Raw genomic sequence first — 27,439 nt, 5'->3', positions numbered from 1 at the left:
TTTCTGGCTATTGCCACTGAGGAATCAGGGAAGCCATGTTGTTGAGAACAGGAAGTGTATTGAGATCTCCTTCAGAACTTCTGTTGTCAGGTTTAAGAGAAAAGATGTTGGGGGAGGGAACAAGTATCCCAAGGGTTACCATGTAAGAATATATAATTTAGGGTTACTCATAGAAAAATGGAGATTCAGCAATGATTTACCTGTACAAAACTATCAGCCAATAAGATAAAAGAAAATCAACAAAAATATTTTGACATTTACTTGGATGGTGCCTATCTATACGAATCTGCTCACACTTATTGAAAAGAAGCAATCAACATCATGGTTTTTTTTTTTTTTTTTTTCTGTTTTTCTGTTGTTGGGATAAAACACCATGGCCAAAAGCAACTTAAGGAAGAGGGAATTTATTGTGACTCATGGTTCCAGTGGTTTATAATCTTCCATGTGAGAAAGGCATGGCAGAGTGGCAGGAACAGGAAGGTGGCTGATCTAATTTTATCCACATAAGGGAAAAAGTCAAGGGGCTAAGACCCTAAAGGCCTCAGTGATGCTCCACCTTGTAAGGTTCCATGACTCCTTTAAGCTGTGTCAACAACTGGGGATCACGTGTTCAAATACATGAATCTATGGAGGTGCTTATCATTTAAATCATTCCATACCTAGTCAAGGAATGACTTGCTTGTGCCTTGTTGATCTGTGGTGCTGTAGTGTATCAATATTCTTGCAATATTGATTGGCTGTGTTTGTTTTCATTTCAAAGACAAAGTCACAGGCCTTGTTCTTTATTCCTGGTGGACTTTCAGGAAATGTTTACAAAGTCACTGAAAAAAATTCATTTTTAAGTTGTACTCAGTACCTAATAACAATTTAGAACTTGGTTTTCTTGTGATACGAAGATATTGAGAGGTAGGGTGGAGGCAGAATGGAGACAGTTACATAATAAATTATTCTCAGAAAGCTCTGATATGTGACGAAATATTTAGTTAAGATTATTATAGCCAAATGAATTTGAGAATGGAGACAATTATCTGAATTATTCAAGCTAAAACACAATTTTGCTTGAAATAACTATGTGTTTGGGGGAAAGTGATTTTAGGAAAAGCTTTAATTATCTAGAAGAAAATCTTTAATTCATCACATGTAAGGCAGATGTTGGAAAAAGCCATAATCATGTTCTTAATACATTTTTGTCTCAGTGTTTACTTCACAATTGCACATCTTGTAACATCCTCCACAAGATAGCAGTTTGTAATGTACTATAGCCAGCAGTTGTAACATTGCTCAATGTAATTTTGAAAAAAAAAAGCACAAAACAATTGCACAATAAATTATTACATTTGTCTTATCAATTGCAAATGTATAGATTCTTATGATGTTTCCTATGAATTAAAGCTTTTATCTTATAATATCTTACAACAGTTGCCTGACTGTGACTATTTGCAGGCTATGTGAAGTGAAGGAAAATAAAAATGTGAGAACAATTTACCTGAAAATGGTGTAATAATAGTTTAAGTCTATTCATACAAGGAAAATGAAGATCCATTAATGATTGGCCTGTTTAAAGTCAACACTGTAAATGAGGTACAGGAAGATGAGACAAGCAAAAACACCCAGGTTTGATAGAAAATTTTGTGAGACTGAAAATTAAAATTCAATGATTACCTTTGAGAGGATTTTTTTTTAAGGTATTACTGAAGACAATTTCTGGGACAATTAGGGAATAATATGATAATTCAACAGTATGGTAATTGCCTCGATAGGTAATTGCAAGTGGATGATGTTAACAAATGCAGATGCCAGATCTCTTTCTTAGACCAATGGAATATTTGGCAGTAGGCACAGGCACTGGATAGATCTCTCCAAACATTCTAATGTCACCTTGCACATGACTGATCTCCTCAGGAGTTCTAAAGGCACCTTGCACATCATCACTCCCTGATTATTTTATATCTTTTCACTGCTAGCAGGAAGCATCAGTAGTTGAACATGATAATTCCTTCCAGTTGGGCTAATCTTTTTCTCTATACAATGCTTCAGGTGTCCTTGTCTTAGTTGTTGTTTGTTTTTGATTTTTGTTTTCCTGTTACTATGACAAAATACTCTGACAAAAGAAACTTAAGAGAGAAAGGGTCTATTTTAGTTTAAAATTCCAGTTCACCATCTATCATGGCAGGCAAGTCAAGAGGACAGTAGGTGCATGCATGCTGTTGCCTCTGTTTCCCTTTCCCACTTCCATAGCTCAGGACCCCCTGCAGAGAGAATGGTGTCACCCACAGTTGATAGATTTTCCTACTCTGATTAACACAATCAAGGCATCTTTCAGATGATTCTGACAAGCTGACAATTTACACTAATTATTACAGTTACAAACAATTTCAAGTTAAAACAAAGCCTTTCCCCCTTCACAGTTACTACAGAACATGGGACAGAATTAAATATTAATTACATATAAAGTTAATTGTTTCAAAATATAATAGCTAACCCTACTTCCTAGTAGGATTTCTGCTTCTGTAATAAAGGAAGTGCCAGGGTTCCTAGTGGACTGGGACGGTGCTCTTCCTAATCTCTTTGGAGATCTTCTGCCACTTTTCTGTGTTTCAACCCCACTCACTGATCACGATGGTATTAGTTTTCATTAGTCAGAAGAAAGATGTTTTGAGGTACTTTATAGTTATAACAGCAGAAAACAACCAGAAGTTTACATCTCCCTGTGTAACTCTTCACCATGTGTCTTAGCCAGGGTTTCTATTCCTGCACAAACATCATGACCAAGAAGTAAGGTGGGGAGGAAAGGGTTTATTCAAGTTATATTTCCACATTGCTGTTCATCACTAATGGAAGTCAGGACTGGAACTCAAGCAGGTCAGGAAGCAGGAGCTGATGCAGAGGCCATGAGGGATGTTCCTTACTGGCTTGCTTCCCCTGGCTTGCTCAGCCTGCTCTCTTATAGAGCCAAGAACCATCCCAGAGATGGCATCATCCACAATGGGCCCTCCCTTCTTGATCACTAATTTAGAAAATGCCTTACATCTGGATCTTATGGAGACATTACTACAAGGGAGGCTCCTTTTTCTGTGATAACTCCAGCTTGTGTCAAGTTGACACACAAAACCAGCCAGTACACCATGGAAAAGTTTCACTTTTTGTCCTTGGATGGGGACAGTCCCAAGCACTGTGGGAAGTGTCCAGGCTGAAATGCTTCTGAAGCACTCTGACATGATGCTTTGAGTTCAGTTCCTCTCCCTTCTCCTGTGTGTCACAGTTTTCAGACAGGTGCTAAATTACTTAGACCTTTGCTTATCAGGATCTGAGACACATACCAGGTCAAGATATCAAACCAGAGATGATTTATAATGTAGAGTCTCCAATTTAGGTAGTTATTGGAATACTAAATGGGAAATGCAAAGAAGCATTGAGAAGGAGAGTCTTATGTAATCCAGTACAGACTAGAAAAGCATTGCTATTGCTTATAAAGTGAGTGTACTGCAGAGGGAAGAAAATGATGCCTATGACTTTCAAGAGTAAACACAGAGCTCCTGTTTCAGATAATGCTCAGGGCAGATGGGCAAGTAGGCACACATTTTCAGCTGCCATGTTCAGGAGACTAAAGCAAGAGTATCAAAAGTTCAAAGCCAGCCTACTGAAATATTGTCTGTACGTATCCTTCTCCAGAAAACACACTCCTGGGTTAGTCTACCAAGGGAGAGGTGGTACATCAGCATATCAGCACATTCTGAATTTACATAGTTTATATTAGAATTTGGAATTTCTACTTTTTGGCCTTGTGCCCCTAGGCAAGTCTTCCAATTTCCCTGCAGTTTAATTTCTTTAATTTGAAACAATTATTAATACTAGCTATTTGGTTATAATGAGGATTGAACTTGATGATACACATGCAAGGTTAGCTTTGTGTGTCTCATTTGTGACCTAGCAGCTGCATGGATCCCAGGATTCTTGTGAATGAGGTCCAACTCATTTGTAGAGTACAGTGCCATGTCACAGTGTCAAAAGGTTGGATGTCACTGATTGCTTGTCAGCGATTGCTCCATAAATGTTACCTAATATTAACATTGAATTATGAAAATAGAAATCTTGGTTTTCCTTTCTCTGCCCTCTTATTTCTATTGTTTGTGAATCTCACACATACATTTAATGTATTTTGATCCAATCCGCTCCCATCCCCTTCCTTCTAATTCCTCTAGGGTCTCACCACCACAATTCCTTTTCAACACCACGTACTCTTTCTTTTAATGAAAATAGATCTTTTTCATACAATATATTCTGATTAGGGTTTCTCCTTCCCCTTTCTAGTTCTTATTAACAAAACAACAGAAAACATGTATCTAAAGAATAATAATAATAATAATGTAAAATGAGATAAATCAAAAAACAAGCTAATTGAACTATAACAAAACAACCAACAAAAAAGAGCTTCCCCAAAAACCCCAAACCAGGAAGTACATATAGATTCAAACACACACATATGCCCACACAAGAAGCCCTTAAAAGTCCAAAACTGAACATCATAATATATACTCAAAGAAACTCTAAGTTAGAAACAACAACAGAAGCCTGGACTTAATGCTATGAGACAGTGTTAGGTGGAAAACTTCAATCTAAAGAGGATAACCACACCCAAGAAAAAAAGGAATGAACCATTTCAGATGAGCAAGTCAAAGAAGAGGGGAAAAAAATCCACACCACAATAGCAAAATAGTGTAAATCAGTAGACATTGCTAATTAATAACTCTTACCATCAATGGTTACATTTTTGTAGGGTTGATAGGGTCCTGCGTCTGTGCTGCCAAAGGGCTTAGGCCACTGGGGAGGCAGGACTCAGGAATTTTGACTGCACTTACCCCATAGGAGCGCCAGGCAGGTGTGGGCCTAGGGCAATCCAAGGGACACTGCTCCAGGGGTGGAGGAGTGCAGTCTGAGTTCCCAGGGACAGCTGGAGCTGGCTCGGGGGTCCCCAGGCTTTCAGGGAGGCTGGGGCTGGCTGACTCTCAGGCTCTTGGGCACCCAGGCTCAGCTGGATGCTGCAGAAGAAGAACTGAGAAAGGAGTGGGTGTGGAAGCCCTCAGGTGTGTGTGTGTGTGTGTGTGTGTGTGTGTGTATCTATGAGTGACCTGCTTGGGAAGCATTGAAACCTGTAACTGTTCTGAACTTTGGGTCTGATATTTCTAATTCCCAGGCTACCTCAAGAACAAACAGTCACAAGTCAGCTTCTCCTACCTACAGTGGTCAGTCTATGTGGCTTACAGAAGTCTTTAATGTTTGTTGTCCTTTTCCACAACCACTCCTTTACTGTCCCTTTTCACTCCCACCACAATTAACTCTTTCTCTGCTTCCTCATTTGCCTCTTCCTCTTATTACTACCCGTGTCTGACCTACCCACAGTTATTGTTATCATTTCTTTGACTGATACTCAGGGAACAAAAATATCCATCTTGTGACCCTGATCTGGAAGCATTGAAGCATTTAATTCTTTCTGAACTTTGTGTCTCACATTTCTAATTCCCAAGCCACTTTGAGAACAAATAGTCATGAGCCTCTTAAGAAGAGAATAAAGTGGATTCTGAGTAAGTCTGTTTAGGTAGACTGAAGGCTCGCTCCCCTGTGCTGCATATCCTCTGGGCCTATAATCTGTCCTCATGCCTTGGAATCTGAGAATGGGGAGCTGAGTATTACTTTTATGGCCAAATGATTATCCACAAATTTACGGCAAGCACAGACAAATTATTGATAAGGAAAAGCCCAAGGGCAATGAATATAATCTACCTAGCCCCAGAGAATTAATTTTTCATCCCTTAGGATGATTTCCTGTTCCAGACATTCTTTATTTAGGTGGCTACCTAGTGATTGCTCTTGCTGCTTAGCAATCACCATTTCCAGCCTTCCCTGAACATCAGGAGGAGTTGCTCATATCAGCACCATCAAGATATTATTTTTGAAGAATACTTTATTTTGTGGAAAATCAACCATGTAAAACACAACTTTCCAATGTATATTGTCTGAAAAACATTGACACCAGTGTAACACTTAAATTTGAAATTGCAGATTTCGAGTAGCTTGAAACAGAAATGTGGGTGTCTTTAAAAACTCATGTGTATTTGTATATAGGCAGACAGTATTGGTGAGCTCTTAGGTCATTTAATTTCCAGTCATCCTCTTGTCATTCCCTTGTGACTCAGGCCTCATTATTCCTCGGTTTGCCCTAACAGTATGTATGTGATGAATTTCCCTGCCATTCCAGCATGTTAATATTCTATATCATTCTACAGAAGCAGCAACAATCAGCTCAATCTTATTTCGATGGAGAGGCATGGGAGGTATGAATTGAAATTAGAATATGGCGATTCATTAGAAAATCAGTCAATGTAAAGGTCACTAATTTCAACAAATGATTATTAGTCTGCTTTGCAGTCGTATGGGTTTAATTTTCTCTATTAAATTATCCTGGGTATGCACATGATTAAATCAGTAGCACTTGGTATAATTAATTCCTGGTATTAAGGCTTTTGTAGATTTTTCTTTTATGCACCTGGCCTTTTCTATAAATTGATTCTCACCTATATTAGGAACCCTTGCCTTACCTGTTCCATTGGGCAGAAACTTTTCTTAGGGATGCTGGTCAAGGCAAGCCCCTGGAATTTTCCAAGCCTTGGATTTCCTGTTTGTGAAGTGGGATAACACCAACACTCATTGTGACTTTAATTTTTTCAAATCCTATTTTTAATGATAGTTCTTACAAGCTTTAACATCCCTTCTAGCCCATCACCTTCCAGAGGTAGTGGAAAAGAAAGGATATCGGGGAAGTGCCCCTGTTTAGAAATGTTGGTTTTTGGAGTAACTCCTGTCTGTGTTATGAGGAAATCGGCAGTTCAGTTCACAGGTCGGCCAGCAGTGGCAGCTCAGTCCACTCACAACCACTTCACAGATCCACCAGCAGTCCAGGTCGGTTGAGTTGGGACAGCAAACACAAATTAGCAGTGGTGGTACTACCTAGCAGAGACAGCCAGGAGTCTGCAGGAGGACCAGGGCCAACAAGAATGCCAGGAAACATTCTCAGCTGTGCCTCTCTCAGCTCAGCGAAGACAAGTGCTGCCTAACTAGCTCTATAAGGAAACCCATCCCAGCTTCTATCACTGTCCTTTGAGACCTTTTGTTTATTAGATATTTTATTTACATTCCAAATGTTATCCCCTTTCCTAGTTTCCTGTCCAAAAATCCCCTACCCTTTCCCCCCTCCCCCTGTTCTCCAACCCACCCACTCCTGCTTCTTGGCCCAGGCATTCCCCTATACTGGGATATAGAACCTTCACAGGACCAAGGGCCTCTCCTCCCATTGATGACCGACTAGGCCATCCTCTGCTACATATGCAGCTAGAGCCATGAGTCCCACCATGTGTTTTCTTTGGTTGGTGGTTTAGTCCAAGGGAGCTGTAGGGTTCCTGGTTAGTTCATATTGTTCTTCCTAGGGTCTGCAAAACCCTTCAGCTTCTTGGGTCCTTTCTCTAACCCCTTCATTGAGGACCCTGTGCTCAGTCCAATGGATGACAATGAGCATCCACTTCTGTATTAGTCAGGCACTGGCAAAGCCTCTCAGGAGACAGCTATATCAGGCTCCTGTCAGCAAGCTCTTGTTGGCATCTGCAATATTGTCTGGGTTTGGTGGTTGTTTATGGGATGGATCCCCAGGTGGGGCAGTCTCTGGATGGTCATGCCTTCAGTCTCTGCTCCTAACGATGTCTCTGTAACTCATTCCATGAGTATTTTGCTCCCCCTTCTAAGAAGGACCAAAGTATCCACACTTTGGTTTTTCTTATTCTAGAGTTTCATGTGGTTTGCAAATTGTATCTTGGGTATTCTGAGTTTCTGGGCTAATATCCACTTATCAATGAGTGCATATGATCTGTGTCCTTCTGTGATTGGCTTACCTCAGTCAGGATAAAATCCTCTAGCTCCATCCATTTGCCTAAGAATTTCATGAATTCATTGTTTTTAACAGCTGAGTAGTACTCCATTGTGTAAATGTACCACATTTTCTGTATCCATTCCTCTGCTGAGAGACAGGTGGTTCTTTCCAGCTCCTGGCTATTATAAATAAGGCTGCTATGAACATAGTGGAGTATGTGTCCTTCTTACCGGTTGGGACATCTTCTGGATATATGCCCAGGAGAGGTATTGCGGGATCCTCCAGAAGAACTATGTCCAATTTTCTGAGGAACTGCCAGACTGATTTCCAGAGTGGTTGTACAAGCTTGCAATCCCACCAACAGTGGAGGAGTTTTCCTCTTTCTCCACATACTCGCCAGCATCTGCTGTCACCTGAATTTTTGATCTTAGCCATTCTGACTAGTGTGAGGTGGAATCTCAGGGTTGCTTTGATTTGCATTTTCCTGATGATTAAGGATGTTGAATGTTTTTTCAGGTGCTTCTCAGCCCTTCAGTATTCCTCAGTTGAGAATTCTCTGTTTAGTTCTGTACCCCATTTTTAATAGGGTTATTTTTTCCTCTGGAATCTAACTTCTTGAGTTCTTTATATATATTTGATATTAGCCTCATATCAGATTTAGGATTAGTAAAGATCTTTTCCCAATCTGTTGGCTGCCTTTTTGTCTTCTTGACAGTTTCCTTTGTCTTACAGAAGCTTTGTAATTTTATGAGGTCCCATTTGTCGATTCTTGATCTTACAGCACAAGCCATTGGAGTTCTGTTCAGGAATTTTTCCCCAGTGCCCATATCTTCAGGGCTTTCCCCCACTTTCTCTTCTATAAGTTTCAGTGTCTCTGGTTTTATGTGGAGTTCCTTGATCCACTTAGATTGAGATTTGTACAAGGAGATAAGAATGGATCAATTCACATTCTTCTACATGATAACTGCCATTTGAGCCAGCACCATATGCTGAAAATGCTATTTTCTTTCCACTGGATTGCTTTAGCTCCTTTGTAAAAGATCAAGTGACCATAGGTGTGGGGGTTCATTTCTGGGTCTTTGATTCTATTCCATTGATCTATCTGTCTGTCATTGTACCAATACCATGCAGTTTTTATCAGAATTGCTCTGTAATACAACTTGATGTCAGGAATGGTGATTACACCAGAAGTTCTTTTATTTTTGAGAATAGTATTAGCTATCGTAGGTTTTTTGTTATTCCAGATGAATTTGCAAATTGCCCTTTCTAACTAGGTGAAGAATTGAGTTGGGATTTTGATGGGGATTGCATTCAATCCGTAGAATGCTTTGGGCAAGATAGCCATTTTTACTATATTGATCCTGCCAATTCATGAGCATGGGAGATCTTTCCATCTTCTGAGATCTTCTTCAATTTCTTTCTTCAGAGACTTGAAGTTCTTATCATAGAGATCTTTCACTTCCTTAATTAGAGTCACACCAAGGTATTTTAAATTATTTGTGACTATTTTTAAGGGTGTTGTTTCCCTATTTTCTTTCTCAGCCTGTTTATCCTTTTTGTAGAGAAAGGCCACTAATTTGTTTGAATTAATTTTATATCCAGCTACTTTACTGAAGTTGTTATCAGGGTTAGAAGTTCTCTGTCTGGTGTAATTTTTTTGGTCACTTATATATACTACCGTATCATCTGCAAATAGTGATATTTTTGACTTCTTCCTTTCCAATTTGTATTCCTTTCACCTCCTTTTTTTTTTTTTTTTTTTTGAGACAGGGTTTCTCTGTATAGCCCTGGCTGTCCTGGAATGCACTTTGTAGACCGAACTCAGAAATCCACCTGCCTCTGCCTCCCTAGTGCTGGGATTAAAGGCATGTGCCACCACACATGGCTTTGACCTCCTTTTGTTGTCTAATTGTTCTTGCTAGGACTTCAAGTACTATATTGAATAGGTAGCAAGAGACTGGGCAGCCTTGTCTAGTCCCTGATTTTAGTGAGATTGCTTCAAGTTTCTTTCCATTTTGTTTGATGTTGATTACATGTTTGCTGTATATTGCTTTTATTATGTTTAGGTATGGGCCTTGAATTCCTGATCTTTCCAAGTCTTTTATCATGAATGGAGGTTGGTCTTTGTCCAATGCTTTCTCAGCATCTAATGAGAGGATAATGTGGATTTTGTCTTTGGGTTTGTTTATATAGTGGATTACTTGATTGATTTCTGTATATTAAACCATCCCCACATCCCTGGGATGCAGCCTTGATCATGATGTTTGATTGTTTTGATGTGTTCTTGGATTCAGTTGGCCAGAATTTTATTGAGTATTTTTGCATCAATATTCATAAGGGAAATTGGTCTGAATTTCTCTTTCTCTGTTGGGTTTTTGTGTGGTTTAGGTATCAGAGTAATTGTGGCTTCATAGAATGAATTGGGTAGAATACCATCTGTTTCTATTTTGTGGAACAGTTAGAGGAGTATTGGAGTGAGGTCCTCTTTGAAGATCTGATATAACTCTGCACTAAACCCATCAGGTCCTGGGATTTTTTGGTTTGGGCGACTGTTTCTATTCCTTTAGAGAATATGGGAATATTTAGATCATTAATCTGATCCCAGTTAAACTTTGGAACCTGGTATCTGTCTAGAAAATTGTCATTTCATCTAGGTTTTCTAGTTGTGTTGAGTATAGCTTTTTGTAGTAGGCTCTGATGATTTTTTGGATTTCCTCAGTTTCTATTGTTATGTTTCTCTTTTCATTTCTGATTTTGTTAATTAGGATACTGCCCGTGTGCCGGCTAGTAAGTCTGGCTAAAGGTTTATCTATCTATCTTGTTGATTTTCTCAAAGACCAGCTCCTGGTTTGGTTGATTTTTTTTTTCTTGTATAGTTCTTTTGTTTCTATTTGTTTGATTTTAACCCTGAGTTTGATTATTTCCTGCCCTCTCTACTCCTCTTGGATGAATTAGCTTCCTTGTGTTCTAGAGCTTTTAGGTGTGCTGTCAAGCTGCTCCTGTATGGTCTCTCCAGATTCTTTTTGGAGGCACTCAGAGCTATGAGTTTTCCTCTCAGGACTGCTTTCATTGTGTCCCATAAGTTTGGATATGTTGTGGGTTCATTTTCATTAGACTCTAAAAACTCTTTAATATCTTTTGTTTCTTCCTTGACCAAATTATCATTGAGTAGAGTGTTGTCCAGCTTCCACATGTATGTGAGTTTTCTATTATTAATGTTGTAATTGAAGATCAACCTTAGTCTGTAGTGATCTGATAGGATGTATGGGAATATTTCAATATTTTTTGAATCTATTGAGGCCTGTTTTGTGACAGATTATATGGTCAATTTTTGAGAAGGTACCATGAGGTGCTGAGAAAAAGGTATATCCTTTTGTTTTAGGATAAAATGTTGTATAGGTATCAGTTAAGTCCATTTGTTCCATAACTTCTGTTAGTTTCAGTGTATCTCTGTTTAGTTTCTGCTTCCACGATCTGTCCATTGATGAGAGTGGGATGTTGAAGACTCACACTATTATTGTGTGTGATGCAATATGTGTTTTGATCTTTACTAAAGTTTCTTTAATGAATGTGTATGCCCTTGCATTTGGAGCATAGATGTTCAGAATTGAGAGTTCATCTTTGTAAAATTTACCTTTGATGAGTATGAAGTGTCCCTCCTTATCTTTTTTGATAACTTTAGGTTGAAAGTCTATTTTATTCGATATTAGAATGGCTACTCCGGCTTTTTTCTTGGGACCATTTGCTTTGAAAATTGTTTTCTAAACTTTTATTCTGTGGTAGGGTCTGTCTTTGTCCCTGAGGAAGGTTTCCTGTGTGCATCAAAAAGTTGTGTCCTGTTTACATACCCAGTCTGTTAGTCTGTGTCTTTTTATTTGAGAATTGAGTCTATTGATGTTAAGAGTTATTAAGGAAAAGTCGTTGTTGCTACCTGTTATTTTTGTTGTTAGAGTTGGAAGTTTGATCATGTGGTTATCTTCTTTTAGGTTTGTTGAAGGATTACTTTCTTGCTTTTTGTAGAGCATAGTTTTCCCTCCTTGTGTTGGAGTTTTCCCTTTATTATCCTTTGAAGGGCTGGATTTGTGGAAAGGTATTGTGTGAATTTGGTTTTGTCATGAAATACCTTGGTTTCTCCCTCTATGGTAATTGAGAGTTTTGCTGGGTATAGTAGCCTGGGCTGGCATTTGTGCTCTCTTAGGATCTGTATGACATTTGCCCAAGATCTTCTGGCTTTCATAGTCTCTGAGGAGAAGTCTGGTGTAATTCTGATAGACCTGTCTTTATATGTTACTTGACCTTTTCCCCTTTTTGCTTTTAATATTCATTCTTTGTTTTGTGCATTTAGTCTTTTGATTATTATGTGACGGAAGGAATTTCTTTTCTGGTCCAAACTATTTGTAGTTCTCTAGGCTTCTTGTATGTTCATGGGCATCTCTTTCTTTAGGTTGGGGTAGTTTTCTTCTATAATTTTGTTGAAGATATTTACTGGCCCTTTAAGTTGGAAATCTTCCTTCTCATCTATATCTATTATCTTTGGTCTTCTCATTATATCCTGGATTTCCTGGATGTTTTGGGTCAGAAGTTTTTTACATTTCACATTTTCTTTGATTGTTTTGTCAATGTTTTCTATGGTATCTTCTATACCTGAGATTATCTCTTCTATCCCTTGTATTCTGTTTGTTATGCTTGCATCTATGGCTCCTGATTTCTTTCCTCGGTTTTCTATTTCCAGAGTTGTCTCCCTTTGTGATTTCTTTATTGATTCTACTTCCATTTTCAGATTCTGGATGGTTTTGTTCAATTCTTTCACCTGTTTGAATGTGTCCTCTTGTATTTCTTTAAGGGAGTTATTTGTGTCCTTCTTATAGTCCTCCATCATCATCATGAGAAGTGACTTTAGATTCATATCTTGCTTTTCTGGTGTGATGGTATATCTAGCACTTGCTATGGTAGGAGAGTTGGGTTCTGATGATGCCAAGTAACCTTGGTTTCTGTTACTCCTGTTCTTATGCTTGTCTCCCACCATCTGATTATCTCAATTGTTCCTTCCCCTCTGATTGGAGCCTGTCCATCCTGTTCCCAGTAGAGTCAGAACTTCTCAGAGTCCAGCTTCCTCTGAGATCCTGTGATTTTGGGATCCTGTGATGCTGAGATTCTGGGTGTGTCAGAGTTCTTGACAGTCAAATTTCCTTTGAGCCCCTGAGATCCTAGTGTTACCAAGCTCATGTGCTCCTGGGATCCTGGGTGTGTCAGATGCCTGGAAGTGTTGCCTCCTTTGGGAACTGTGGGTTGTTCACTGCGTTTGAAACCAAGGTAGACCAGTTCCCACTGGAAGGAACCCAAGCCACTGGTCAGGCAGTGTTTTTTTGTCCATGTTCCAGCTGGCCTCAGGAACCCCGGGTTCTGTTGGAACAGATTGGGTGTTCCACTCACCAGTGATCCTACGATCGTGAGAGTGTTAGGGTACCTGTGGGGTGGAGAGTCCTCTGGAGACAGTGGAACTGTCTGCCAAGTTTGGACCCGAGGTGGCCTGGCACTGGTACCAAAAGGAAGGAACTCCTTTTTATACTCCCTCCAAACATCACATGTCCTCCATGGTTCTTGCCTCAGCATGTGTCTTGTCTCAGGATGTGAGTTTGTCTCAGTTGACATCACTCTGCCAATCAGCCTATGTCCTAAGAAGTGACAAGAAGCTGCAGTACACCACCAGAAGATTTTTTTTTTTTTTTTTGGTGCATTTCTCTCTATGGAGTGCCAACAAATGGAGTTCTACTACGCAGTGTAAGGCAGATGAATACATGAGTGACATGAGTGTCATTAGTGTGTCCTTTCACATGTTTGCTTTAGCAGAACATCCTTTTATCTGTGTCTGCTTCAGTGAAACATTCCTTTGTGTATTTACCTTAGCAAAACACCATCCAACACAACTGACTTTCCAAAGAACCCTTAAGTTTCCACTTCAACCTGTGTCCCAGGATGCTAAGACTCCAATGACTGTACCTGAAACACTTTAATGAAATGGCTGAAAGGTAGATGAAGTCAAAAGTCAACAAAGCCTGGGAAGACTTGGGAAAGTGTTGTCTGTATCTCCACAGGTGAAATCAAATAAGCAGATGATGAGGATTTCAAATTTCCTTCTTCTCATAGCTCTTTGATTCACCCCCAGCTTCCAAAGCCTATAGTCACCATCTGTACAGATCATCTCAGTGTTCATTAAACAATGAAATTCCTTTCTCTTTATGTTTAGCTCTGAGTGGGGCATTCTAAGAAATACTCTGGTAATATGAAAAATGTAGAGATTAGAAAAGTTTGATTTGTTCTTTTTAGTTTTTAAGAGTATGTGTCTGATCTGAAGTCAGTTGAATAGAATAGTATCGTCATCATCATCATCATCACATCCATCGCTGCTAACATTTTCTGAAATTTTAGGGTTGGTTCTTTAGGTGTTGAAGAACCTCACCAGGGAATCAGTTGTACCTCTGCAATATTATGTTTTTCTCTTTTTTATCCAACAAACAGTACTCCATTTCCCCAGAGAGCTCTGGCTTCACCATCGACAGCACTGGGGCAATTTCCACAGCAAGAGATTTGGATTTTGAGAGCGGCATGAGAAGGTAATGCTGTCCTGGGTTTTCTCTGGAGATACTCGTCCTTTGGTTGGAATGTCCCCTTTTGAAAAATATTTGCCGTTAACGTGCTCCTCACATAAAGGTGCTCTTGGTACTGTCTTAGAATTAGAATTAGCACCCACTTATAATTGTGCCATTGCTGCTTTGGTGTCTTGGGGATGCTCGCTGTGCCACTTGCTTTCATCACAGTGAAGCATGAAGATTATTTTGGTAGTTGTGCTTGTACCCTGCCAGGTAAGTGGGCAAGTTGCCTCTTCAGATACCTGTAATGCAGAATTGCTTTTTAATGTAATAATCAGTATTTTAAAAAGTTAACACACTGCTCCTTTTTTATCCATCTGCATCAGCTAAGCAGGTCACCATGGGTTGAAGTTAACATTTTTATTTTTATAATGATTTAATGCTTACCCTTTTCAATTATATAATTCGTATCAAAGTGCTTCGTAGGAAAAGGAAGTGGACTCTGAAGTCATTCCAATAAAATTACTCCAGCCTTTCATAAGTGAGTCTTTGCTATAATGAAAGGTGAAAATGAAAAATATCCAAAGCAGTTTCCTGGATAACAGAGACCCAGCACAAACTGGCTGTCCACACATCATATAGGTCAGGTTCCATTGCAGGAGATTCAGAGTCCACAAACAGATCATCGAGACAATCATCAGGTTGGTGCTGGGGATGTAACCCATGTGGTAGATTGTTTCCCTAACATACATGGGGTCTTGGGTTTTTATCACTAGCACTGCATCAACCAGGAATCCTACTCTTCACCCATATTCTCAGCATCAAAGAAGAACATCTTTGAGTACATAGTGAGTTCAAGGCTAGCCTAAGCTACATGATCTTAAACCAAAATCAACATACCCTAGATATTTATAAGTCCTAAGATTTGTTAGCAAATGAAAATTTATTAAAGTTTGGAAAAATAAATTTTTTTTCTGAGTTCTAGTGAAAGCTTTCTTTTTTTGTTTGCCTTCTCTTATTACCTCTGAAATCAGAGGAAAGAAGACTAAAAACTGGGAACACCAGTTGCAGAATGGGAGTACTAATGGCTGCATGGACAATATGACAGTTTATTTCCTGTCCATAGGGCATGTCCTTCCTTCCATCTCTCTTGCTGCAGAGTTAGTTGCCTGAGTTGTTGAGTTGATGTTTACAGAAATAAGGAAAATTTTGGATAAGAACTGACATTCATCAATTCTCTTTCTTGTTAGCAATCTTTCTTTTGTGGATACTGTGTGGCAGGGCATACCTGCAAAGATGCACTTGTGGAGGCCTGAGAACCACACTGTAAACTGATTATCCCCTTCCCTTGTTGCTTGGGTTCTATGGATCCAGCTCGGGTAGATGCAAGCAACTGCCCATAAAACTATTTCATTAGCCTTGATTTAATTCTTTTAATTTTTGATTTTTAAATTAAAAAATTTCAAAATCCTCTCCTTTCCTTTTTTCCTTCTACGCCCGGATTCAAAATCCTTTTCTTGAAAGGAGGAATAGGGCTATGAAATCACTTGCTTGAATACTGACGACGATGCTAGGAAGGATCACAATGGTCCTGTCCTCTTTTCATCATCCAGCCACTCCAAAGCGAATACTGAGTTTGAGTTATCACGCTATGAATATTGCTTCTGTCATTTACCTATAAGTTAAGACTTCTCAGATTTTTATTATTTTGAGATGGGATCTCACTCTGTGGTCCTAGCTGGTCTGAAACTCACTATGTACACCAGCTAGACTTTAACTCCAGAGATCAACTTGCCCCTCAAGTGCTGGAATTAAGGGCGTGAGCCACCATGCTTGGCTATAATTATTTCTTGAAATGTCTTCATTCTTTTAAATAGATTGGCTTTTTTTTGCCAATAATTTTCCTATAAACCATCAATTTCTTGTAGGAGAAATTTTGAAATAAGAAGTTGAGAAGTGGTTACACATTGGTCTGGAGAGAAGGAAGATGCTCATTTTGGTGTCAATTACTGGTATATTTCAAGTTTAAGAAAGTATATCTCTCAATTTTCCTAGAGCTGGAGTTTGTTGAGATAAAATATGAGCAGCAATGGGAAAATTAGGAGTCATGACTGCAGGGATCACCATCTAAGGGACGAGAGTCACCAAAGAAGGACATTTTCATTTTCTCTCCTCCCCTCACCTCTGTGAAAGAAAACTTCATTAACTGTGTAATCATCCTGATGTTTCTTACAGTGACTATTTTATTTTGAAGGCTTCTTCCTGTTTTACTTTATTATTTTTTTAAAGTCTCTTATAGCCTTGTAATCTCTACCCTCCTGCTTCAGCCTCCTGGATGGCGAGACAGCAAGTGTGTCCTACCAAACTGGACCACTCCTAAGACTTTGTCCTTGGCACCGATTAGTTTTTTTTTTTTTCTCTTCTGATTCCTTATTTTGTTTGTTTTTTGTTTTTATTAAACTAATAAAAATTTATTTTAAAATATAAAATTCAATATTGACATTTTAAGTCATCAAAATAATTTATAATAGTTAAGTGCCTCTTAAATATACAGATTATCTACTGAAGCTAAAAGTAGTATGCACTCAACCAGTTTTTAAAATCTATTTGGGAGAATACACAATGTAAGTGTGGCTTCATAGAATGAATTGGGTAATGTTCCTTCTGTTTCTATTTTGTGGAGTAGTTTGAAGAGTATTGGTATTAGGTCTTCTTTGAAGGTCTGATAGAATTCTGCACTAACACCCCCTCCCCCTTTTTTTTGAATGACAGTTTCTGTTTCTTTAGGGGTTATGGAATGGTTTAGATGGTGTACTGTCTGGCTTTGTGGGTCAACTTGACACAGGCTGGAGTTATCACAGAGAAAGGAGCTTCAGGTGAGGAAATGCCTCCCTGAGATCCAGCTGTAAGGCATTTTCTCAATTAGTGATCAAGGGTAGGAGGGCCCACTCTGGGTGATGCCATCTCTGGGCTGGTAGTCTTGGGTTCTATAAGAAAGCTGATCAAGCCAGGGGAAGCAAGCCAGTAAGGAACATCCCTCCATGGCCTCTGCATCAGCTCCTGCTTCCTGACCTGCTTGAGTTCCAGTCCTGACTTCCATTAGTGATGAACAGCAATGTGGGAAGTGTAAGCTGAATAAACCCTTTCCTCCCCAACTTGCATCTTTTTCATGATGTTTGTGTAGGAATAGAAACCCTGACTAAGGGAGGTCATTTATTTTCCAGTTCTGTTAAATATAGGCTTTTGTAGTAGGATCTTATAATTTTTTGAGTTTCCTCAGTTTCTGTTGTTTTATTTCCCTTTCATTTCTGATTTTGTTAATTTGGCTACTGTCTCTGTGTTACCATCAAGAAGGGCATTGTTCAGCTTCCATGTTTATGTGGGCTTTCTGTTGTTTTTGTTGCTGTTGAAGATCAGCCGTAGTCCATGGTGATTTGATAGGATGCATGGGATTATTTGAGTCTTCTTATATCTGTTGAGGCCTGTTTTGTGACCGATTATATGGTCAATTTTGGAGGAGGTACCATGAGGTGCTGAGAAGAAACTATCTTCCTTGTTTTAGGATGAAATGTTCTATAGATATTTGTTAAATTGATTTGGTCCATAACTTCTGTTAGTTTCAATGTGTCTCTGTTTAGTTGTGTTTCCATGATGTGTCTCCATTGATGAGAGTGGGGTGTTGAAGTCTCCCACTATTATTGTGTGAGGATGAAGGTTGAGAGAAGTCTCCCACTATTATTGTGTGTGTGTTCTTTGAGCTTTACTAAAATTTTTACTTTGAATGTGGGATCTATTAGTTTTTAATAAAAGAAATCACTGTCTAAAGGATAGAAACCCACAACCATTAGTGACTTTTGTACAGAAAATGCTAAGGAATTTCCATATCCTTCCATCCCCCTTTTATAGGAATTAACAAAATTCAAATGAAAAATTTAAACACTTCAGGAATTTGTGTGTCATCTTTATGCAGGGGCCATGCTAATCTTCACTTAAGTCTGATGTGATACTGCTTTGGTGGAAGCCTGCTGTTTGTCAGGAAGTCTTAGTTGTCTTTTTTGTGCCTGTGCCTTTAGTTTTTCACTGATTATTAAAGTGGTTGATCCTGGAGGCCTGTTTGCTACTGGAAATCTAAAGATTTTCCTCGTCAATGTCAACAATAAGGACCCTATTCTTGCTTGCAGGTAAGCAACATATTACTTGATATGACCTTGAAAAGTTAGTCTTTCCTTCCTGTTTTTTCTTTTTAGCTGAGAATGAAGCAATTTAGCAAGCATTGTATAAATAACCAACACAGGAAAAGAGTCCAAAAAAGGCTTTCTTTTTTTTTATTTTTGTTTTTATTAGATATTTTCTTTATTTACATTTCAAATGCTATTCCCTTTCCTAGTTTCCCCTCCAACTCCCCCCAGCCCTTCCCACCTTCTTCTGCTCACCAATACACCCACTCCTGCTTCCTGTCCCTGGCATTCCCCTACACTGGAGCATAGAGCCTTCACAGAACCAAGGGCCTCTCTTCCCACTAATGACCAATTAGGCCATCATCTGCTACATATGCAGCTGGAGTCATGAGTCCCACCATGTTTACTCTTTGGTTGGTGGTTTAGCTCCTGGGAGCTCTGGGGGTGCTGGTTAGTTCATATTGTTGTTCCTCCTATGAGGCTGTAAACCCCTTCAGCTCCTTGGGTCTCTTCTCTATCTCTTTCATTGGGGATCCTGTGCTCAGTCCAATGGATGGCTGTGAGTATCCATTCCTGTATTAGTCAGGCACTGGTATACCTCTCAGGAGACAGCTTTATCAGGCTCCTGTCAGCAAGCACTTGTTGGCATCCACAATAGTGTCTAGGTTTGGTGATTGTATATGGGATGTAACTCAAGGTGAGGCAGTCTCTAGATGGTTAGTCCTTCAGTCTCTGGTCCACATTTTGTCTCTGTAACTCCTTCCATGAGTATTTTGTTCCCCCTTCTAGGAAGGACCGAAGTATCCACACTTTGGTCTTCCTTATTCTTCAATTTCATGTGGTGTGCAAATTGTATCTTGGGTATTCTGAGTTTCTGGGCTAATATCCACTTATCAGTGAGTGCATATGATGTGTGTCCTTCTGTGATTGGGTTACCTCAGTCAGGATGAAATCCTCCAGCTCCATCCACTTGCCTAAGGATTTCATGAATTCATTGTTTTTAACAGCTGAGTAGTACTCCATTGTGTAAATGTACCACATTTTCTGTATCTATTCCTCTGTTGTGGGACATCTGGGTTCTTTCCAGCTCCTGGCTATTATAAATAAGGATGCTATGAACAAAGTGGAGCATGTGTCCTTATTACAAGTTGGAGCATCTTCTGGGTATAGCCCAGGAGTGGTATTGCTGGATGCTCAGGTAGTAGTATGTCCAATCAAAAAAATGATTTCTTAAACCTGAAACTAAAGATAATTTTAAAGTATAAAAATATATTGAAATTGCAAGAAAATAAGGTGTTATTCATGCAATGCATCCTTAACCTCTGAGTTGTGGTTTAGCTATTATTTCTCTTAAGGGAGATTCTAGTCAGTGTTGTAATCAGAGTTTACAGAAGCACATTGAGGTCAGCATCTCGGTAAAGTCAGCACTTATGCAGAAGCATTAAGAGCACAGTGATCATGCATACAAGTTCTAGAGCAAAGAGGTTTGTGATCAACCCTCTCTGGACCACCTCGGTATTTACTTCTGGAATTTCTTTAATTTATTGAGCTATCAGTGTTCACATCTATCAAATGGAGATGAACATGGTCCTGACTTTCTAGGGGAGTGTCTTCAGGGGAGAATGAGTAACCCATAATAAGTCTTAGGATTTTATGTAAACCTATCAGTGTGTGGTTGAGACACTTCTGTCATGAATACGGTCTCCATTGTGCCCCTACACCATTCAGTCTTTATACCTTCAGCACCATAAGGATAGAAAACAGAGCTTGTACCATGCCAATAACATTTTCTTTCAAAACAAGCTTGTTCAATATTGAAAACGGGGTCTTGAGAGTTACCTTCACAAATTCAACTCTGCACCGCAAAGTCAACATCACACTGGATGAAGAAATTCCAGTTGGGAAGATGATTGCAATGTGCCAGGCAACTGATGAAGATAACCTGGGAGGTTTAACCTTTGGACTAGATACAGTGGATGATTATTTTGCAGTGGACAAAGGTAGGTTTAAGAAACTGTATATCTGTCTCCCCGACACATGTGGTTTCTAGAGGGGTATGAGGGAGACTTTGGAAATGTCTGATGAGTAATTCTGCAGGGTCAGCATCTTACTTATTCTTCTGCTAATACATGTCTCGTCACAGCTGTTATGGATATTATTACCTCCTCAATTTACATGCCATTTTAACACATTTTCTTAGACCTAACTCAACTCTATTCTACCTCAGGACCAAATGTTTGTGAGGGAGAGCCTGGTTTGACTTAGGAGAGTTGTCTTTCATTCCGTCTGTGGTGAGGCAGTGCAATACCTGCTCAGTGTAGTAAGCTTGGTTCCCACAGCCTGTCTTGGAATCTGACTGCTTCATTACTTTTTTTTTCTTTACAAGTCCCAGGCTGGACATGAAGAAAGTGTCCATTCATGACTTGGTGTACAAATCCTCTAGCAATTTTCCTTGCTATAGACCAATTCCCTATATGATTTATACTGGCTCACAGGGTTCTTCAGTGATGTGAGGCTCTTGCTGCTACAAGTGGGCACTGGCTTGATGATGAGCTTTTATTGGGAGTGTTTTTCCCCTGCCTTTCTTCCCCATGTCACACTGCCCTGGATTGGCTCCCAAACAATCTGCTTATACTCATGTTCTGATTTGTATGGATCTCTTAGATTGGCTGCCTGTTTTATAGTTTGTTGCTCTGCATTTTTACAGAGCCACTAGTGAGTTTTTGATTACTCAAATTGGGCCATATTTCTTCTCTGTTCAAAAAATCCTTTCAATTTGCTGTTTGCACTTGAAGTTCGGCCCAGACATCTTATGTTACCACTGAGAACCTGCTTCTCTGGCCCTTACCTTGTTCTCAACGCTGCTGCCCTCCCTGAGAACCGCCATGTTGCCTTGATTCTTTCTTCGTTCAATTGTTATTCTGAACCAGTACATAGGCTGTCAGCCTTGAGACCCTGCCCTTGTGTTTTCTAAGTGCCTGATCACTAAACATTATTACCTGTAAAAAAAATCACATTATAGAGCTCATTTCCATTATAATTTTTGTTTTTCTACACATATTGAGGTCTGTATCCAAGCTTAGAATATAAATTCGATAAATATGGAGATTTTCTGTCATAATACTGAATCTAGTAGCTACAATGCATACCTGCTACATAGATGTAGTCAATATTTTTTGGATTTAAGTGATTGATGAATAAGAACAACTTAAGTTCTAGCAGCACTTTTATCTGTGGTTCTCTCTGCAGGGAATCATCCCTCATTTACTAATATTTTCTTTTGCTATGTAACCTTCAAGTCATAGAATGAGGATCTCTTCTAGAGAGTCTTCTTTATTCTTTAAGTGAAAATAACCTTGTTTTCCTACCCATTAACATAATATGATGAATAGCACATTTCAGCAAGAAGTAACTTAGCACTGTTCATTCACTTTGAATTCTCCCCGTAAGTCTAGAGAATAGGGCATACTTTTTACTTTTTTTTCTGTAGTATTACATGTAACAAAGTCATTTTTAAAATGAGAGTCTGGACTTACTGAGCAGGATGTGCTGTTTCGTTACAGAGAAGGGGACCGTGGTTACGACTAACCATCTAGATGTGGAGAAAACTGGCTTTGCAAGTGCTCTGTCCTTCTCTATTAAGGCATGTGATGGTGATCAGAGGTGTACAGTGATTCCAGTGGCTACCTACATTCGTGGCATTAATGACAACTCTCCTTTCTGTGATCAGTATCTCATTCGGTGAGCGGACAATAGACAGAAGCAAGAACTCAGATTGGGCAGAGAGAAGGAAGGACTGTTGTATCTATCAGCTCACTATGACATGTGGCTGATCAAGTTTAATCTTGGTTACTCAGAAATGTTCCTCACAAATAGCCTGGTGGTCCTTCTGTGATTGAAAGTTGAGTTTCCAAGATCTGAAAGTGAGATCTGGGGTTTTAATGGTTCTACTTCTGTCATTAACAGAAGCCCTACTGTTTTGCTTTGTAAAATGGCATGTCAGTAGATCTTTTTGAAAATTGGTTGTGAAGAATTAATGGACTAATTTTGGGGACTGTTTCAGCATAGTGCTGAGCAGCTGCTATGACATAATTTCCCTTATTATGAATCTGCAATTATCACCAGAAATCCTTACCACTGAATAGATTTCTGGTTAAAGATTTTGTTCCTGTCTCAGTAAAATATTTGCCTTATAAGAACAAGGATCTGACTTCAGTACCCATGACACAGATTAAAAAAAACAAAAACAAAAACAAAAAACAAAAAAAAAACCCGGTGTGGTAGCAAGCTTTTGGATACTTAGCCCTTGAGGATGGAGTGGAGGAGACAGGCAGGTCACTGGGACCCACTGGCCAGGCAGACAAGCTTACTTAGAAACCAGTGCAGAAAGTCTGTCCCAAACCAAACCAAACCAAACCAAACCAAACCAAACCAAACCAAACCAAACCAAACCCCCACCACCAAACAAAATAGTGGACAGTGTCTTCTAGCTTTTACCTACATGTGTACATGTGTACATGTGCACACTCATGTACCTGTACACCCATGTGCACCTGCACACACAGCACAAACATATAGACTTTGCCCTTGATTTAAAAAAAAAATAACCTGGTTCATGCACCATACATTGTATAACTCTCTAAGTGAGAACATAATAAATATCCATATTTATATCTCTGACAATGGAAGGAAAATGATCTGACAGTGTGGCTAAAGTTTTGATGCAAAATGCAGGGATAGGATTTGATGCTAAGTAAGTGATGAAGAATTCCAAGTTTCAGAATTGTTGGCTTTTGCGGTATGGAGAAGAGGTGTGCACACTTTTTCATGTGATTATTCTGCTCTTCCTTCTCTTCTCCTACACCCTGGTCATCTGCCTGAGAACTCATCTTTGCTGTTTCTCCTATTATCTCTCTCCTTCCTTAAGACCTTCTGTTGCCCCTAACCTCCCTCTCTATTCATGGCCTATACCTACATCACTCCCCCATATAAAAAGCTAGGAGATACACATAAGAGAGAACTTTTTCTTTCTGAGACTGGGCTACCTCACTTAATACAATAATTTCCACATCAATCTATTTTCCATAAATTTACATAATTTTATTTTTACTTCCAACTAAATAAAATTCCACCAGATATATCCACACTTTATTACTCACTCATTAGTGGATGGACATCGAGGCTGCTTTTATTTCCTAGCTATTGTGATAAGATGAGATGTGCACATATCTCTGTGGTAGGATATAGGAATCTTTGCTCAGAGGTAGCTGAGTCACATAGTCATTCTATTTGAAATTTTTTGAGGGGTTTCCATACTTATTTATCTAGTAGCGATATCAGATTACACTACTAGGAAATAGTTTTCTAAATGATGCTCTAAGGAAGACCTGTCTGCTCCAGGATTATCAAGGCCCATACATAGACCTTATCAAAAGTGATGTTTAAGGGGGAATGCATTGCATTATAAGAGAATGCTTATATACATTGATTTTTCTTCTTGAACAATTAAACAGGTACATAGGCAAGGAGGAGATTGCAAAAGACACAGTTGTTGCTAAGCTCTCATGCCATGACCTTGACAAACCTCCTGATACAATTCATTATGCTCCAAGTTCTGGCCCTGTAGGTTCTGGACAACTATTTGAGCAAGTGCCAGATACCAAAAATTTCATTCAGGTAAGTCCCAGTGGCTGTTATTCCAGGGTCTTTCCCAAGAAAATGGAGTCAGGTCATGGCAAATTGGATCGGTGCTAGTAGGTTCCAAAGGAGGAGAAGAGTAGAGGAGAATTCTGGGCTCTTCTGCTGTCATACCAGAAGGCACTTGGAATGCTTTTGTTTCTACCACCAGTTTCTCCTTTTATAATTATCACAAAACAATGAACTTTCTACTTAGCTGGGGAAAGCAGAAGCTAAGAACACATGCTGATTTCCTTAGAGGTCAGTCTGTATGACAGCATGTTTGACAATGCTCTCCTAGCATTGGAAGTCAGTGAAGTCAGCTCCTCTTCAAGAGAGACATACTTTCTACTGGCAGAGTATAAAGACTGCAGGTTCTTTTCTTTCTCTACTCATGATTTTGACGAAATTCCTTTTCCTAAGTCCCAATTTCCATTTCCAGGGCATTTATTTCATTGTGTTATTCTGTGATAGCTTCCATAGCTCCTTACCCCATGCCTCAGTATCACCAACTACCCTCATGTAATTCCTCCTGTTAACCAGAAAATATGGTTGAGAAACCCACAGGTGAACTCTTTCTTTCTCTTGTTCTCACCCCACATTTTTTTTTGACAAAGTCTATAGCTATAAGGCAAGTTCTTACATGACTGTGAAGTTTTGACATTTGGGCACAGAACCAGGTACATACTGTGTCAATACTCATTTTGTAATTTTGTAATACAAACCTGAAGTGTCATTATTTAGGCATGTCTTTCCACACACTGTTCATTCAAAATATTTCAATGATTTGCCTATGGCAACACAATTAGCATGCAATGTAGGTTATGAGCTATATAGTCTTCAATGCTGGAATGATCCATCTAAAATTAAGCTCCTCCAGAAGGGAGTGTGGTGTCCTGTTGCTCCACCCAAATGTTCATTTATATATCTTAGCTGCTGCTGAACTCACACATTCTGAAATGTCATCCTAGGAAATGAAAATGGCCAAAACACTCAGTGTTTTCAGACTGACTTCTTAAAGCATGTACATTAGAAATTTTGGCTCTGAGCCAGTGGATAAAGGCACCTGCTTAGCTATTTATGTTCCATCCCAGGTATCTGCAATGTGAAAAGAACAGACTCCTGAAAGTTCTCCTCTGACTGCCATACACAAATCATAGCCTCTCTCTCTCTCTCTCTCTCTCTCTCTCTCTCTCTCTCTCTCTCTCTCTCTCTCTCTCCTCTTTCTCACACATGTAAAAGAGATTAAAAATTCATTTTTCTGAAATAATGAAATAATGTTGTTCTATAAGGTTACCAAAGATCTGGATTATGAAAACCCAGAGGTGGTTGCAGCAGGGCACATGTATGAAATGATGATTTCAGTATTTGATGACCTACATCCATCTCATACAGGTAATCATTATAAACTGTTCAAGGCTGGTCCGTGTGCTATAAACATTCATCACATTAGGAATGAGATAGACTGATGGTGGAAGTTTCCATCACTGGGAAGACTTTATATCTCTTAGCAGCATCTTAAATAATATATAATTCTTATGTCATGGTCTGGCTAGAGATCTTAGCATTAAAAAATGCAAGAGAGTATGGGTTCTTGTTAAGATTCTTCTGTATATTTGTAAATATATAAATATTTATATTGTATATGATATATAATATATTTCTTTATACTATCAATTGATCATATATATATATTTGATTCTTTATGCTAAATAATACCAAATACATCTGACTTGATATCAGGCAATCTGAAGTGCACACATATAGGTAATTGTTGCCTTAAATATATTTTACTTGAATGATATTGTAAGATGTAATGTTGTTATTAAAGCAAGCAATGAGCTACTTGACAATTTCTACAGTTCCTGAGCCCAAAGAATGTGCCGGGCATGGTTACTGCTTTCTCACATAATGTTGTGTCAAGACTTTTCCACCATTTTGTGCCAGCCTATGATAAATAAGCCTTTGATGCAGTGAGATTCAGTTTGCTAAGACTGCATGATTATAAAATTCTTGGCACTTAGAGATTTAATAGTTGCAATTTTGCTGACTGTGAATTACTATTCTTTTGACATATTTGAATCAGGTGCTAAGGATCCGGAGCAAAATGATTAGGAGTTGGTGTGCTAAGTAATCTCCCTGATTCGTACTTTTGGTAAAATGAAAGTATATACTGAGTTTCCTAAGGGGTTGGTACTTGTTCAACAATTACACATCAGGAGTTTTAGACTATTTTGGAGGGAATTGGGCTACAGAGAACATACTCAGAGTTTTCAGGTTACAAGCACCTCTCCATTACTGGTAAATCAAAAGTCACTGGAGGAACTTTAAGTTTAATCATAGAAAGGTACTGTCTGGTAATAAAGAACCTGGAATAAGGGCACAGTTGGGTTTTGTTCTCTTGTGAGAACTCTGAATCATTGCTGGTGGTTGCCTTGATCATTGGGTTGAGTGGGATTTGAAGCAAATAAGAAAGAGTATATTGTCTTTCATCGATGCAGAAGGGTGGAATAAGTCTGAATTGGAATCAATACACCTAGGATGCTTTCAATCTCTCCTGAATCAATGATGTAAAAATCTTAGTTGAGTTGTTGTGATTGGATATAAAATGATACCCACAGGATTGTGTTTGAATACTTTATCCCCAGATGGTAACACTGTTTTGGGAGGCTGTGGATCTTCGGGAAAGTGCTTGTCACTGGGGTCACTGGCAGTGTGTCATGGGAGTTATATCTTGACCCTACTTTCTGCTGTCTTTCTGTTTCCTGATCTGCTGAGACATGAGCAAGCATCCTCCACTTCCTCCTACCACACATTCTCAACTGTAACCAAGAGTCAAAATCCTTTCTCATTAATTTGCTTCTTTTGAGTATCTTTATTGCAGTGATTAGGAAAGTAGCTAACATGGTGGCTAAGTTAAAATGGTGGTTTGTAGACTTACCCAGCTACCAAGAGAAAATGCTATTTTGGAGGCAGGAATCAAAGCATGACATCTTGCCCAGAAATATTCTTGAATTTTTGAAGCTATTGGTAGAACATCATGAAGAAGTCTATCATATAGGCCAAAGTGACCTTTT

At 39.1% G+C, this 27,439-nt stretch overlaps 1 protein-coding gene and 1 pseudogene across 1 annotated transcript in view; one reads left to right on the top strand and one right to left on the bottom strand.

The window, feature by feature from the left end:
* Window positions 1–27,439, top strand: part of Gm281 (predicted gene 281) — an 86,094-nt gene that overhangs the window by 27,849 nt on the left and 30,806 nt on the right. The window contains exons 5-10 of the mRNA XM_011244864.1: window positions 14,438–14,532; window positions 18,582–18,689; window positions 20,490–20,686; window positions 22,250–22,427; window positions 24,200–24,362; window positions 25,655–25,757. Coding sequence (XP_011243166.1) covers window positions 14,438–14,532; window positions 18,582–18,689; window positions 20,490–20,686; window positions 22,250–22,427; window positions 24,200–24,362; window positions 25,655–25,757 — 844 coding nt within the window. The remainder of the gene's footprint in view (window positions 1–14,437; window positions 14,533–18,581; window positions 18,690–20,489; window positions 20,687–22,249; window positions 22,428–24,199; window positions 24,363–25,654; window positions 25,758–27,439) is intronic.
* Gm25964 lies at window positions 18,434–18,530 on the bottom strand (annotated as a pseudogene).

Source organism: Mus musculus, chromosome 14, assembly GCF_000001635.26.
Source record: "Mus musculus strain C57BL/6J chromosome 14, GRCm38.p6 C57BL/6J".
Lineage (NCBI taxonomy): Eukaryota > Metazoa > Chordata > Mammalia > Rodentia > Muridae > Mus > Mus musculus.
This window is presented reverse-complemented; position numbering and strand designations above follow the sequence as displayed.